At 34.7% G+C, this 16,824-nt stretch overlaps 1 protein-coding gene across 3 annotated transcripts in view; it reads left to right on the plus strand.

Moving 5' to 3' along the window:
- Positions 1–16,824, plus strand: part of LRBA (LPS responsive beige-like anchor protein) — a 400,194-nt gene that overhangs the window by 284,161 nt on the left and 99,209 nt on the right. For all 3 annotated transcript variants that reach the window (XM_061350996.1, XM_061350998.1, XM_061350997.1), the window contains exons 44-45: positions 6,752–6,892; positions 8,076–8,195. In XM_061350996.1, coding sequence (XP_061206980.1) covers positions 6,752–6,892; positions 8,076–8,195 — 261 coding nt within the window. The remainder of the gene's footprint in view (positions 1–6,751; positions 6,893–8,075; positions 8,196–16,824) is intronic.

Genomic DNA, 16,824 nt, shown 5'->3' on the forward strand with positions numbered 1-16,824 from the left:
GTGCTCTTGACTGGCTTTTGTTGTACCATGTGCACCAGCCCATATAGGTGGGAAGATGCTAAGTCATTTAAAATGAAGTCATAAGAGGAATCAGTCCTAAACCTCATCTAGCTCTCTCATCTTGCCTCTATGAACAGCCAGTAGCAGGAACCTAGTGAAAAAGAAAAAAGGGCATATGAAGCATCATCCTTTCGTTAAGATAGCCTCCCACATTTGGTAACCAGAAGTTTAACTACTTTGTGAACTTGTGAAATAATTCAGACAGTCATGTTTAGTGGCCACTGATGGACTTGTGATCTACTTGTCTTTTTTTAGCTTGAGAACCTGTGATTTTTTTTATTTTTTTTAACCTATTTATATTTGTTCTGTATTGCTCGCTGGAGCATTGAAAGTATTATATGAGAATTAACCTAATTATATGAGAAGGTATAAGTTTCTTTGCTTTGTAACTAGGGTAATTATGGCTTTGTTTGTTTGTTGACCATATGAAGTCTTGCTTGCTTGCAACTCTTCTCTATATTTGAAAATTGTTTTAGCTCTAGGTCAACATAAAAAGAACAGGGAAAACAGGGAGCATTCTTCAAAACTTGCTTTGTTATTGTCCAATTTGTTTCCCTTCTCTCTACAAATTTTCAAGTGTCATAATTATTTGAAATACCTGTATTCAGAATAATGGTTTAGAATTATAACTGTAATGAATTAGAGTTATACAAGTATAATAACCTGCCAGTTCTATGGGGGAAGAAGCTTAACTAGATGGAACTTTAACAATTATCCAAAAGATGTCTACTCAACAAATTCACCAGAGATGTGAGTTGACTTTAGTGATTGGAACAGAAGGCAGACAGCTATATGAATTTTTCTGATTTGATATCTTGATGTCGAAGTCGTTAAACTCACTAATATTCTTATTTATTGCACAGTTTCAACATTACATATACGAAAGATGTTTGACCATAGGATTCCTTATTTCACTAAGAAACCACATGAAATTCAAGTTGCTGCTTGAGTTGAAGTTCTCAAAAACTGAGTGTTATAAGTGACTAAAATACGCTTTGCAATTAATAGTAAAAAACCCAATAAATCAGTTTTGAAATGGAGCATAAATTGTTGAATTGTTGTGTATCACCTAAATGCACACTGGGGAAGAAAACAGAAGTTCTGTCAAATTCTTTCCCTTTGGCTTCAGCCAGATTTTGACATCCAAATTCATAGTTCTGGCCCCCAGTCTAGTGTTTACGTAGGATTTGGGCATCTGCTTTGAAACCAGTGCCTTTGGAATGAATTGGTAAGGATTGTTTTTCTCCTTGGTGGATTGTTTCCAGTATTTAAGTCTTTCTCAGAGCAGCTCAGAGACCAGTTTAGTTGATCAATGAGGGCAGTTCAAACACTTCAGAGGAAATTGTTTGCTGTTTTATTTGGGATATGGTTCTTTAATGAATTTGAGTCAGATACGTATCAAAGTAAAATGCTCTCTAAAGAAGATGGGGGAGTTGCAGGGCCTGATTTTTAAGAAAGCAGTACTCAGTTGTTTGAGAGGAAGAATGGCAAGTTTTAGCAGGGAATGTGAATAGGTTCAGAGAGTGGTACAGCATTTAGTGGCTGTTTTCAAACACAAAAGTGACAGATGAAAAAGTAGTGTTCTACATTATATGAGTTTATTCTCAGATATTTCCCAGATGACCTAAGCTAATGAAGTTTGGATATAATTAAACCCTTGCATCTTCTCTTCATATCCCTGTCTGGGAAAAAGAGGCTTTACTCAGATGATCAGGAAGTCCCACTGACATTATTACAAGTATTGGCTAGTTCTGGGAGTTAGTTGTGTGTTGGTAATACATAAAGTATCTAAAGAAGCAACCCTTTAAAAATGCAGTTGTGGTTAGATTGCAGCAGAGTATGCAGCACTTGACTTATTTACAACAGTGTGAATACTAACACCGGAACACTGAACACATTTCAGATTATCTGTACAGTAGAATACATCGGTAAGTGGGCAGGCTGCAGAGAAATCTTAAGGCTGGAAGAGATACTTTAAAATGGAAAACCTGAAGAACTTAATTTCTTTTGTTTATTAAAAAGTCTAATTATAGTCTGTAAGTATCTTCATGTACAAAAATACTGGGTAAGCAGAGACTCTGTGATATGTCAGAAAGAAGTGTAATAAGATTCTTTGGTAACCTACCAGTAAATTTATAGCTGAAGTGCATATTTTTTAGAATGAGGATCAAATTATCAGTAGAAAAAGCTTCCAAGAAAAGTAGGAGATTGTCCATGTACTCAAGAGTCAGATGCCTTTATAGAAGGCAGCTTGGCCAAATACAGCTCATGCTATAATCAAGTGTAAACAGTTGGGCTCAAAGTGATGTAATGGAAAAGCATTTAATACTTGTCATACAAACACAAAGCTAGATGAGATGACCTAATGGTCTCTCTGGTCCTTTAAGCCCAATGAATATATGAAAAATATCAGTAATGAAAACCAGATAGTCATCTTTAAAATAAAATGTATGAAAAACATTATACTTGGCAAGGATGTTACAAGACATAATTCAGTGATACAAACAATTGTATTCACAGAAATCTAAATACCTGGTTGGATGTGGATAAGAAAACAGGATAAAATACCACACAGGAAGCCTTTTTTTTTCTTTTTTTTTTATTTTTTGTTTCTTCCCCCCTTCCCTCCCCCACCTTTTAAGACTCTCTTCTCCTTTACCCCCTCCTTGGTGAAGACATTTCGAAATACAAATTTCAAAGAATTATGTTTTCATTAATTTTTAAATCTGTTTGCACTGATCAGCATGGACTTAGTTTCTGGAGCTGCCTACTTTTCAGAACTCAACAGGCACTTGTGTAGATCTCCTGATTTCCAGTAATAATTTTTAAGATTGCCATCTTCACCAAAAGAGGTAACAGTTAACAGGGAAGACAAAATGATGATATCTCTATTATCTGCAGTAATTTACTGCCATAGTATCTAGTCTTTCATGGAGTTTGAATATCAATGAATTAAAAACTCTTCCCAGTATTACAATGGATAGGAGACAGTAAAAGTGGCACTTTGTTTTAATAACAGAAGCCTGTGTAAGGACAATTAGAAAAGGCCTTCTAGGTAAAGAAGAAGGTATGTCTGCTTATCTGGAGTAACACTATTTAAGAAATAAAGACACATCAGATAGGAATAAAAAGTAAGTCTTTTTCTTCTTAAATGTGTAGCTATAAATAAATGCATCATAATTCTGTCTGTATAAGACTTAATTCTGCTTTTGTTAGGTTATTAGCAATTTTTTAAAATGTCTGTATTCTTGAACGTAAGTGACAGAATCCAGGAGAGATTCTGCCTTTTGCAGAGGAGCAGAGAGCATCCTGCTTTCTTCTGTTGGCTGCAAAAGGGCCTCTTCTGAAAATGGAGGCAAGAAGGGCCACTGTTCCAAAGTCTGGCACAGGGTAAGATTAAGAACCAACAAATATAACTGTACACTATAGCATGTGGACATATTTAACAGTAGCAGATAGTAAGAGTCAGTGTGTTTTCTCAGTTATTTTTCAACAAACCATTTTTCTTTGTTGTGTCAAAGAAAGCAAGGAAGCGTGGTCCACGGGCTGAGATTTACTATGCTCAGTTCTTAATCAAATTGTGAGGTTTATTTATTTTGAGGTATTCATAAATTCAATAGCACTTGAAAAATTAATATCAAATGAGTTTGGATTTTTTAGGATAGCTTGTAACTTCCGTATTTGTAGCACAGTTGTTAGAACAATGACTTTGGGTTAAAAAACAGCTGATCATGCTGCTGGAGAAGAAAAAAAAACCAGAACTTCCTTACTTCAGTTCTTCCTCCACTTTGGACCCTTTCCGGAATGAGCTCTCACTTGAAAACCATATGCATAATTCTTTTTTCAATATCGTTTGAAAACTTGGCAGCCATAAGTAAATTCTTTTTTCATCTTGTCTCTTGTAATCTCATCCATTGTTTTTGCATATTGGAATTTTTCTGTTGCTACTTTTCTTCTTTTTTTTCCCCCATCTATTTTTTTTTGTTTGTTTGTTTGCTGAACTAATATCTAAAAAGGTACTTCAAATAAAATGTATTCTGGAATTTGTGAAAGCTTTTTAGTTTGTTCCTCCTTAGTGATCTGTAGCCATAGAGAAACCATGTTGAGTATTGTGAATTTGTGGTCTCACAATTACATCTAGCATAGCTTAGTTTAGAGTTACTCTTTTTTCCTTGGCACTTACCCACAGGGGAGGGAACGCTGTATGCAGTCATGATACCCTGTTAATTTTGAAATATAAAATAATTACAAAATTTCAATTAATTTGTTTACTAAACTAAAAGTCAGATGGTGTTTGAATATTGCTTGTATGTGCTTTATTCTGTAGCTCAACCTTATTTAAGTGTTCACAGTGCAATGTAACGCACTAGAATCACCTCATCCTTAGAAGCAGTTGTCAGAAAAATATGGGCTTGCCTGGTAGAATGTATTAGCCCAATACATTGTCTCCATTTTATTATGAAGCTGCTGGGGAAGCTGTGATATACAGCACTGTCATTACAGATCTATTGTTAGAAGGGTTCTGCAGTCTTCTGTGTGCTGCCATTAATTTATAGCAGTAAACAACACGTAGCCCTCCAACTGCAGCAAAGCAGAATCTTTTAATGAGGTGGATGTTATTACCACAATAAATCAGTGCATTCGTGTAATGTATAATTCAATGTGTGTATTCCCACTGTAACTTCTCTGAGTAAGCTGATAGTGTATCATTGTCAGTGCACAGCTCCATGGTTCTTTTTTTTTCCCTAAGCTTTCTTTCATTTGGGGACTTTTATTATTTGCTTGCAAATAAATGTGACATGTCTTGATAGTTGTCCTGTTGCAGGCTTCAGAAACCAACTGTAACAATAACAACCAAAATCAATACTGTGGATTCTGGCTATATGGATCTCTGCATGATACCATTTATTGTTATTTTTTTTATTATTTTTCTGAAAAGAGAATGAAATCAATTCTAATTGGGTTTAGCTTTATATTCAAGGAATGTAATTCTATAGCTATTGATTTGGGCTATACTCATTTGGAGAGTAATAAAAATATGGGCAGATAAACAGAATACATAAAATGTAACAGAACCATGCAGCATAACACCGTTTCTATTTTTAATTTATATAATTTTTCTACCAATAACCTTCTTGCTTCTTTTTATTCCCTCAAGCAAAGCTGAATCTGTAGGGAAAATCAGTACAGATGAAGATACCAAAATGGTTCTTGGAACAAAGAGACTTGGAGTTAGTTTCATTCTTCCCTGCAATAAATTTGCTAAATCAGATAAAAATCCTTTTACACAGGAACCACGTCTCTTAAAGGGTTATATTCCAAATTAGTGAACTGCAAAAATAGTAATTAACTTAAGATGTTTTCTTTATCCTATGCAATGTGAAAGCCTCTCCTAAGTAAAGAATGTAAGATTAGATCTTAGGTCATGCATACATCTAATCTATCCTAGAAGACAAAATACTTTGAAACTTGTATGCCAAATTTCATGTGAGCTGCAAAGAGGCAGTTATTTGAATAATAATAATCTGATTAGCAGACATAGTTTTGCACTTGAACTATGCTTCAATTAATGACTAGGTTACTGATACTTTCGTTCAAGGCTTTGCAAGTTTTTCCTTACCTTGTAGGGCATTCTTAAGTATATTCATTCTTGCAGAACAGAAAGAAGAAAACATTTTTGCATGCTTATTCTTCAGTTATACTTGAATTCGTGCATTGGCTGTACATAATTTATATTAAGAACGTACAGTGTGCTCAGTATGTATACAGAATGGTATCGCATATATGTTTTGCAAGTATATGAAAGATATTTTAAACCTCTTACAGCACTTTATATGTTGAATGGCTAAATTCACTTTTAGGTCTCTTAGTGATTTATGTGATGTATATTCATTTTTCCAAATCCTTTATGTAAAAATCTGCTAAAGAAGTACACAGCTTTAGAGAACGATATATGATATTTCTTACATTTGAAAACTGTGCTCGGTGTTTATGTCCTAGGTATGTGCTGAACAAAGAATAACAATATTGGTGAAAGTGGAATAGACTTCTTTAGTCCTATGTACTTTATTTGTTTCTTTTATATCAATGCTTTCATGTAGAAATTCTGCTATTTTAGTTGTCTATTTCAAAGTTTCAAGTTTTATCCATTAAGTAAAACTTGTCTTGGGATGATAAGTAGAAAACATAGAAACAAGAATGGTAATATAAAAATTCCATGTGCACTGTTAATATTCTTCCACCCTATTGGTCACTATTTTTTTCCCCAAAAAATATCCAAAGATGTTTCTTGTTGTTGCTTACCATTTGCTTAATAGTTGATTCAACCTGCACACATATCCACAGGCACACAAGTTAACCACTCTTTGCCCAAGACATTCCACTGTGAAGTGTTTTTTTAGTCTTTGACTTGAACCAGCAGTACATAGAAATGAAGCTCATATGAATGCAGAAGACACTTTTCTCATCACAGTATGTGCTTGTGTGTGGAATCCTGGTTTGAAGTACACAGATCTGTTTGGGTGTTTATAGAATCCAACACCTGCTTATGCAAAACACCAAAACCCCTCTTCTGCATGGATGCTGAAAATTTTGGTTACCCAAAAAAGCAAGGGGAGTATGATGTGATAATGGGTCATCTTATCTTTGTTTACTTAACCTATATATATATTTTTTTTTACAAACCTTGTAGCCTATTGGAGCTTTGAACCCAAAGAGAGCAGCGTTCTTTGCTGAGAGATATGAATCATGGGAAGATGAACAGGTTCCAAAATTTCACTATGGCACACATTATTCAACTGCAAGTTTTGCACTCACATGGTTATTAAGAATTGTAAGTATATCTTTTGAAAATGCTTTTCCTTTAAATGGTGCTGAAAGCAACAAATAGCTCGGAATGAATAAAACTCAGTGGCATAGGAGAATACTGACGTTTTCTTGTAATCAGTAGTGTAGGGTGAATGTATTCCAAAGTTTGAGCAGAAGATTTTAATTTTTACGGTACAGCCTTTTCAAGTCAGTAAAGCCTTTTCTCCCTAAAAAAAATTATTTTTAGTATACATTCTTACACAACTTTAAACATGGTTAATTTTCTTTCTTGATATTTTCTGAGTAGACCATGTGTTGAACATTTGTGGTTCTTAGTGAATTTATTTAATTTTCACCTTCTAATGAGTGTGAGTTGGTTTCTGATAATCATGAAATTCTGTGATGTAAATAGTTTATTTTTTTTTTAGATCTGCTGATATTTATATGGAAGCAACATTTGAGATGATACATATCGATAATATATTGGTTAAACACTGTGTTTTTCTGTAAAATTGAAAGGTGATTTATCTCCTAGAAAGTAATTTCTTTGGGAAAGCGTTAGCAGCACATCATTAATTAAAGCTTGTTAGAATGTACAAACATACATAAATCCTCAAAGTAATTTATAGTGCTTAGCTAATTTCAAGCAATTATCCACTAATATGTGCTTAAGTGTTCTTTAACTAAGAGGAGGCTTTTAAATCTTTCAAACATTTTTCTTTTCTAAATCATAAATTACATATTTAAGGAATAGCTATCATAATGCTGTCTGTATTGAATGTGTTCAGTCAGTCATCTCTGTTAATAGATTACCTTGAACAAAATAAACCACATTATTTTTGTTACATGGTAGTTTAAAAAGTATATAAGGTAAAAATATTGAGCTTTTTCATGGTTTTGAGAGCAGTTTGACAACTGACTATAGCTTCTCCTCCGGCCTGTAAATACCGTATTTTATTTTTATTTGCTTTCCTTTATCTGAATATATATGCATGGAGGAGGAATGAAAAACATGTATTGAACAAATAAGTTGCAGTCTGTATTTCTCATTCTTGGATAATATAATTAAGTCTTTGCAGTTAGTGGTGTGTCTGCCAGAATAGCATCATTAATAACCAAATCCCAAAAGAAAAATAAATCCCTTTGCCCACTGAACTTCCTAAAGAAATTAGTTGCTGGTTTTAATTAATCTTTTTATATATATTTAGGAACCCTTTACAACACTTTTCCTAAATCTGCAAGGTGGAAAGTTTGATCATGCAGACAGAACTTTCTCATCTGTTTCAAGAGCATGGCGCAATAGTCAGCGTGACACTTCTGATATCAAGGTAAAAACTTTCCAGAAAGGTGTTATCATATTTTATACTGCATTTGCCTTTATTGTAGCTTTGATCATAGGACTACAGGTTATGAAAAAGGAAAGATGATCTGGAGCTATTCTATCACTTGGGAAAAGATGCAAGGGAGATGACACAGGGTTTTACTTCTGTTAGAATATTTCAGTGAATTCTTTTGTAAAACTTTATCAAACATTTTTAGCCTTGTTGTGGTTTAGGTAGGTAGGCACTGAAGGAAGGAATGAGGTAAACAAATAGTTTGGGATCTGAGGAGTATTTTGAACTGTGGAGGAGAACAAGGAGACAAGGATGTTGGCAGTGGTGGGAAAGCTGTATTGGCCTCGAAATTAAGATCAAAGAGTAATAGCAGAACTGTATTTTTAATGGAAGGAAGGATGGAAAAGTGTGAAGAAAATCAGAGGCTAACTCAAGAATGTCATTCAACTAGCGAGAGACATGTGTAATCATTCTATGACTATATACATAGTGAGGAGAAAATTAAGGAAAAATTGATCTGCACATTAAATGGACTGAGGAAATTGTCAACTGATACTGCTGAAAAAGTAATGTCTTTCTTGCATCCATGAGTCCCCACCACCAGTCAATGGCAACCAGTGACTACTGATATTAATGCCACTTACAAAAATACAAAATGTCTATAGCAAATTGGGAAAGAACAGATTAGAAAATACAAGCACGTTAGATTTTTTTGAATTTGCTGGTCATTATGAACTTCATTCTTTTGTACCTACAGGACTGGCAGGCAACGTTTCAGAGTGCCTTTTTCTTTTTTCTTTTTTTTTTTTTTGAGAAAGGGAGGAGAAGAAAGGTAGCAGCAGTGGACAAATTAAGTGTTTATTTATGAGGTGGGTTTAACTGCAATTTGCAGAAAAATACTTGTGCAAATAATTAGACTATGTTTGAGTGCCAAGAGGATAACAAGGAGACAAGCAAATCAAACACGTATTTATCAAGAAGAGATTATGTCAAAGGAGTCACAGCTTCTGATGGAAAAGTTAACAGACCTTATAAGCAGAGAAGCAGCAGACAATTATCTTAGTTTCTGAAATTGTCTCATGAGAAAGGTGGGAAAACTTGGTCTAAAAGAATCCACTGTATCTGGAGAATAGTTACCAGTGGTTCATTATTAAAATTCAAAGACTTATTGAGTGCAATTCCTGACAATAACAGGTTAGGCCTCAATTTCCATTGATCTTGGATTGGAAGGTACTGGAAATGTAGTGGAATTGGAAGCATTTCTTGCAGAAGGGAAAAGTTATTAGACAAAAGTGTTAGATAAATTTTATTAGGGAAAATGAAATTGTAATTTTCATGCAGATTCTCATATGGTTAGGTAAAAATATAACACAGGTAATAATCTGCTGTGCAGAAAAAAACCCAGTACAAATCAAAAAACAGCAGTAGGGTGGTAGTTCATCACCAGTGTGAATTAACAATATTGTAGTGTAAAAAAAGGTGAGTAATATTTTGCAGAAGATACATCAACAGGACACAGTATGACTTTCAAAATATATGAAATACATCTTCAGCTTTACCCAGCTTTGATAAGGCCTTAGCTGGAGTATTATGTTTAGTGGGAGAAAATCCACACTGAAACAATGATAACAATGCAAGGTCTTGAAATTAAAATCTAATGAAAGCTAGAGTATCTGTGCCTGGTTTTCTTCTAAAGAAGAGGAGATTGAGGAGAAAACTAGGACTCTCTACTACTTAGGGCTGCTGCAAGAAAGGAAGGTAAAATCTGTGCTGCCCGTAGAATAAGAATTAATGGATTTAAATATCAGGGAGATTTGGATTAGATGTGAAAGTCACCTTTCTAACAGAACTAATTGAATCACTGAATGCTTCCCCCTGGGGGTGTGTGTGTGTACGTATGTCAGAAATGTTTAGATATCTCTTGGAAATTATATATGTGCAAGATGGTTCTACCTGTACAGACATCCCTACTGTTATGGGTGGCCTCTTGAATTTGCTTGCAGCTTTCTCAGTCTGTGAATTGCCATGAACTACATTATACTGCTATGAAGAATCTGAATGAGTGCTAAGATTGACTAGAAGAGTCTGTTCATGCAGCTGGATGAGCAGCCAGGAAGGGGGTGAGGTAGGATTTCCTAGGACACATTGAAAGAATTAGTAAAGAGAATTAGTCAAAGAAATGATGTCTATGAAATTAAACGAAAGAGAGCCTGGAGTTCTTAACATTTCTAGATTGTACATTAATAAAGAAATGGTGTATAGAAAAGCTGTCTAGTTTGTATCCACTTCTTTTTCAATAGATGGAAAAAACAGAATGTATATTTTAACCATCTTATATGGAAACGTACTAGAAGAACTTGATGCTGGAAAATCAGTCTGTCGTGGTTTAAGCCCAGCCTGTCAATTCAGCCATGCAGCCCTCACTCACTCCCCTTCCTTCCTCTCCCCACTCTGGAAGGGATGGGGAGGAGAATCAAAAGAACATAACTTGCACGGGCTGAGATAAAAAGAGTCCAGTAACTGAGGTATAACACAAACCACTGCTGCTACCACCAGTAGTAATAATGATAAGGGAAACAACAGGGGAAGAGAATACAACCACTCACCACCCGCCAACCACCCCATATCCAGCCTGACCCGAGCAGTGAACTAGCCCTTCTAGGTAACTGCCCCCAGTTTACATACTGGGCATGACGTGTTGTGGTATGGAATACCTCTTTGGCTAGTTTTGGTCAGGTGTCCTGTCTCTGCTTCCTCCTGGCTTCCCGTCCTCCCTGGCAGAGCATGAGACTCACAAAGTCCTTGGTCAGAGTAAACATTCTGACCAGCAGCTAGAAGCACCGGTGTTATCAGCACTGTTCCCAGGCTGAAAATCAAAAATGCAGCACTGTACCAGCTACTAAGAAGGAGAAAAATGACTGCTACTGCTGAACCCAGGACAAATCTTTTAAAGGCCAGGTTGGATGGAGTCTTGGTGGCAAAGTTTAGTGTGTGGTGTCCCTGCCCATGGCAGGGGGGTTGGAACTATATGATCTTAAGGTCCTTTCCAACCCTAACTATTCTATGATTCTATGATTCATTCTATGAGCTAGTAGTTAGTTAAGGATTTGAGATAGATTGAATTGGGAACATAAATATAGTTAACTACTCTGGTTGATTAAATAATGTTAAGGATTTTGACCATAAGCTATCTGGATTCCTGTTGATACTTCTGTAACTGATGAAAACCGAACAGTTTAATGCATTGATTTATAGAAATGCAAAAGATTTGTGAAGCCACTTTTAAGACCTTGATAGTTGCAGGCCAAAGTGAATGGAATTGTATTTTGATGCATGGGGAGTAGGGGGCAGAAAGGAAAAATGAAGGGCTTACTCCTATTCCTGCTAAAAATAAAAAAGAAAGAAAAAAAAAAAAAGGATTTTTCAGAACCATTGGGCTGATCACAGGAAATTGGTTCTCTTTGTTTCTTGCTTGAAGAGAATGAAGTTAGTTATTGATGGTCACTGTCCTAAGATTATTGTTAAACTTGGAGGCATCATATATTACAACAAGGACTAACATGAGCTAGCTGTGGAAGCAACTCTTGTTGGCTGGTATCACTTCAACAGAGAAAGCTAAAGCATATGTGTGGTCACAACCAATCTTTGTCAATATCCTGTGAAAGTCTTGAATCAAAGATCAAAGCAGGAAACTAATGCTGCACTGTAGTATAACCTTTGGTTGAACTTTTCAAATTTTGATTTCAAGAGGTGATTTGTTGCGTAAAATTTAATTTCCTCGTTGTCCCCTCCATTTCTTTAAGGAATGCAAATTGAAAATCCTTTGGAAGTTTGCTAGTTTCTCACTATTACTCTGACATTGTTCTTTACTAATTAATTGTTGCCTTTCAGTTATTAACCATGTGTTTCTTAAATTGAATCTTCTGCAATGAAGAATATTAAATGTATTTCAATTGTGTGAGAGTACCACTTAGTACCTTTAAAGTACTAGACAGGCATGACCATTAACTCATATAGTTACTTCTTGATTGACATTATTAGTGCAAACAACCCTGGTAAGTTTTGTTAATACTGCATAAAAAGCAAACATAGGTAGCCTGGCACTGTTTAACAGAAAAATAGTTTGGGGCTTTGATTAAATTCCAAAATACAGAAGTTAGGTCTGTCCTTGTGTGTTGCTGTTTTAATTTGATGAATGAGTAGGTTTACACATACTTGTTCAGAAGCAGGTATTATTTTTTGGTTTGGTAGCTAACCTATTGTGATAAATTTATTTATGATTATATTAATTGTTACCCAGGTGGCTCTTTGCATGTGTTTTCTCTTTTCCAAGTGTAGTGCTCTGCGGATTTATTTATTTATTTAAATACTATATATACAGTTTTTTGATATTTGAAATTTTCTTACATTTCTAATGTCATCTGGAATTTTGTTACTGTACCTTCTATGCCATGTCATTAATAAGATTATTGACTGGTATTAGGAACATGGTAGATCCCATTACCAAGTCTTCACAATTTGACAGTGAGCTATTGATAGCTGCTCTTGGAATATGGATTTCCAGCTTGGGTACTCCTACATTATTGTAACCTAATCTAATCTCCATTTCTCTACTTTGCTTATAAGAGTGTCATGGGAGACTAAGCCAGTCTCACGGGTCTTTCTCAAAAGTGAAGCAGCACCTTACCTATTTTTCTCTCACCAGTGACTATTGCAGTTAACTTTGAAAACTAGATTGGCTTAATGTGATTGATTTTTTACCAATTTTTAATGAAGTTACAGTTATTAACATAGAGTTATCTACTGTTCTTCATGCCTTTTGCTCTGCTGCTTTGTGTGTGATCTTTTTTCATGTGCTTGTGGGTTGGAGGGGTTTTTTTTGGTGCATTTAATTGGTTTTGTTCAAAAGGCGATGCTAGAAAACCATAAACTTACAGAAAGCATTAGTAAAATCCAGTTATGTTGTTCTAGATTGTTCTGTCATAAAATAGGACTAATTTCTTGTGATACAACACATATCAGTGACAGCTATTGTGAGGCTGGTTATCATGGCATTGAATAGCTAAACTGCTATCTCATACAGGTGCGTTTGGCAAGTTATGAACCTTTCTCTTGTCTTGAGGTTCTAATAATATAACTTAACAGTTTAATTTTTAGGTATAGTAATGCTGTTTTGGCAAGTTAGATATACTATAAAACTCATTAGCATCACATTATTTTGGACATTTTTTCTTTAAATCAAACTTCCTGTTTAAAGTTTCTTTGACTTGTAAAGGTATTAAACAATGTCTGTTATAATGTATAGATTGTCTTGGGCTTCTGGGTGTGTACTGGTATTATAAAGTGGGTACCAGGAGTAGATAAACACTGGTGAGATAGGAGGAGAATGAGTTTGGCCAAGATTCTTCAGGAGTGTCATGGGAAGAGCCTGCTTACTGTGCTTTAAACTTGTGGGAACTTAGTTATCTTTATAACCAGCTGTAAAATTTGGCTAAAATTGACCAAGAAACTTTAGATGTTTTGGGAGGAAATGGAGTTTGCTGTAAATAGGCCAATGAGAATATGTGAGCTGCAGCATTGAGTAAGACTGATTGAAAGACATTTTAAACAATGTGATTAAACCTTGGTACTAGAGGCAAGAAACTCTATAGTTCCAATCTGCTGGAACATTCAGAAACTGGGGGATGACAAATTTCATGACTTTCTTTAAAATATATATTAAAGAAAAGGTTGAACCTCTGCTAAATGCCAGTTCATGCTTATTGAAACAGGCTGCCTAACATATGCTGCTCAAGACACCCTGTAACTTTATAAGCTTTTCCGCATTTGCTTTGAGTTGTTTTATACTTCTCCATCTAATAGATGGGAGTTTCAGAATTTACAAAGAATGAAGTTGCTGCCAAACTGACAATATTACTTTTGTGCAGGAGAAATTGCATGTCATATTACTAGCGAGGTCAAAGATGTCCAAGAGCAATGACTAGCAAAATTCAGAAGCCAGTACATAGTAATTCAGATTTTTAATATAAACTCTGTGTGTGGTGTAACAAAACTTCTAACATATTTACGGTGCAGATCTTTGGTTTTCATGAAAGATTTGTTTTTCTGTAAAATTGTGCCAAGATCCATAACAGGAAAATGGTTATCTGAGAAAAAATAATAATTCTAAATTCAGTCAGATCTGTATATGATAATCTGTGGGAATTGTAGTTGTTAAAAGTACTGACATCTGGGTGTATGGATAAGAAAGTTCCATCCAATATTTGCGGTTACTTCTTTTATACCCAGCCATAATTCCGTTGAAAAGGAAACAAATACTTTTAATATTTGTTCCAAACTTTTTGTGTAACTGTTGAAATAATAAATGTGAAGTTACGGACAAGTTTGCTGAAGTCCAAAGGAGAATGACCAGGGGTCTAGAAAATGAGACCAGTGATATAAAGTTGAAGATTTTAGGTTGTTTACATTGGAGAAAAGAAAAACAAGGACAGAAACATAGAGTGCTTTGGCAATGGCAGTTGTAATGCTTTCACATTGCTGGGGATTTTGGCTGGTAGGCACAGTGCACTTCATTTTATGGAATCATAGAACAACCTTGGCTGAAGGGACCTGGAAAAATCATCTAGTCTGACTTTTTTTCAGGGAGTCCTAGATGATTTTATCTAGCACCTTTTCCAACCCAGTCTTGAAACCTCCAGTGCTGGCAACTCTGCCACATCCCTGGGGAGGTTATTCCGGTGAACAGTAATTCTCGTTGTAAATAATTTCCTTCTTACATCGGGATTAATTCTCCTGTATACTTCTTGTTCCTGTGTGCTGCTGTGCCACCCTCGGTGCTGGCCTATGTGCTATCAGTCCTTAGTGCAGGAGGAGAATAGTGATTAGAAAGTGCTGTTGGGGATGGAGTTAAGGCTGCTCATATACATTCAAGTCTAAAAAGGGGCAAGTGCTGCTTGTGTGCGGTCTGAATATGACAAGGAATGGGCTCTAGCTACAGCAAGAGCAGACTAGATGTTAGGAAGACCTAGTGGCGTGAATGAGGGAATACTAGCAATTCATAGGATTTCCATCACTAGAAATTTTAAAGGAACAAGGCAGAGAAACATCTTTCAAGAACACCTGATTATAATTGTCTGTGATTGTAAAAGTGGACAAGGTGACCTTCCAAGGTTTCTTCTAGACTTTTTTTCTCATTCAATATAGTATTTTTTGCCCCAGTTAAGAAAATGGAGGAAAGGAAAATAATGTAGTTGTATATACAACTTTTCCCTTCTTTTTTGTCAAATTAACCATAATGTATAAATAGGATCAATAAATACCATTGCATACTTTTACATATATCCTCAGTAAAAAGTAAAATAATTTTGTGTATATATCATCCATGTATTGACTAACAAGATTTCAAGTGCCTTAAAGATGCAAATTCTACTTACTGATCAATAATGAATCAAATACTAATTGTGATTATCATGTATTTCATTAATCTACGTAATAAACATCTGGATTTTTTATATTTTTCTTTGCTTAATTGTAAATTATTGAATATTTTAATATTTTCCTTAAACTAGGAAACATTTGAAATATAATGTCATAGGGCTTTAACAGAAGTGTAAGATAATTGAAAAAAAATTTCTTCCTTAATTCAATTTAGAATCTTAAGGAAAACCTGCCTTAAGTATTGTCTTAAGTACTTATATATAAAAACTACTTAAGTATCTCGTATAGATTTTTTTTTTCTTATAAGTTGAGGGAATTTTAGGCAATGTCTTGAGGCAATTTCTAAGTTCTGTGAGAACACACATACAGCAGATGGAGGGACTCATGGGTACTTAGAATATGTACTTTCCCGCAGTCATCAAAATTATTACATTGAAGTGGGATGAAAAAATGAAATTTGAATTAATTTAATATATCAGTATATATTTTTCAAATTATATTTAAATCCCCTAACAGAGGAAATAAAGTGTGGCAATATGAATAAAAGCCTAGACTACTAATATGCATTTTTATTATTCTGTTGACAGGTTATATATGGACTTAATATTGCTTAATGTGATTGTCAAATAATTTAGTTTGAGACTCTGGTATCTTATAAATGTTTTAATATGGTTAGGGATGTGCCACTCTTTCTTTACAGATCACATAACTCTGCTTTAAAATGCATTTGTCTTTTTCTAAACAAAAGAAAACAATAAAATAACATTTCATTACGTTAAAGAAACAAAGTATCTTGTATAAGTTTTTTTTTATGTGTGGTGGCAAATATGAAACTGAATTACCAGTGTTTAATTGATCTTCTTTTGTTACCACTTTTTTGTAAAAGTAATCCTTTTAGTGAAGTTTCCTTAGGAATCCTTGTTTACATGTGGTAGAGAAATTTTTATCAGAGAAAAGTTGTATTTTAATTATACGCAGAATTTTCTAAGCATTTTAGTAAGAATCCTGATCTGGCAGTTTATTAAAAAAAACAAAACCAAAACGCTATACTGTGTGTTAGATTCATATTGATGCTCACTGTCAGCTCCATCAGTTGTAATGAAATAAAAATCATGGCAGGAAGAGTGAAGTTGCTTATCATGAGGCTGTCAGTCTCTACCATATAGAACTTGTGAATTCCAACAGA

The sequence above is a fragment of the Neopsephotus bourkii genome, unplaced genomic scaffold (genome assembly GCF_033783945.1).
Source record: "Neopsephotus bourkii isolate Nb327-2 ecotype Australia unplaced genomic scaffold, CSIRO-AGI_Nbou_v1 NB_547, whole genome shotgun sequence".
Lineage (NCBI taxonomy): Eukaryota > Metazoa > Chordata > Aves > Psittaciformes > Psittacidae > Neopsephotus > Neopsephotus bourkii.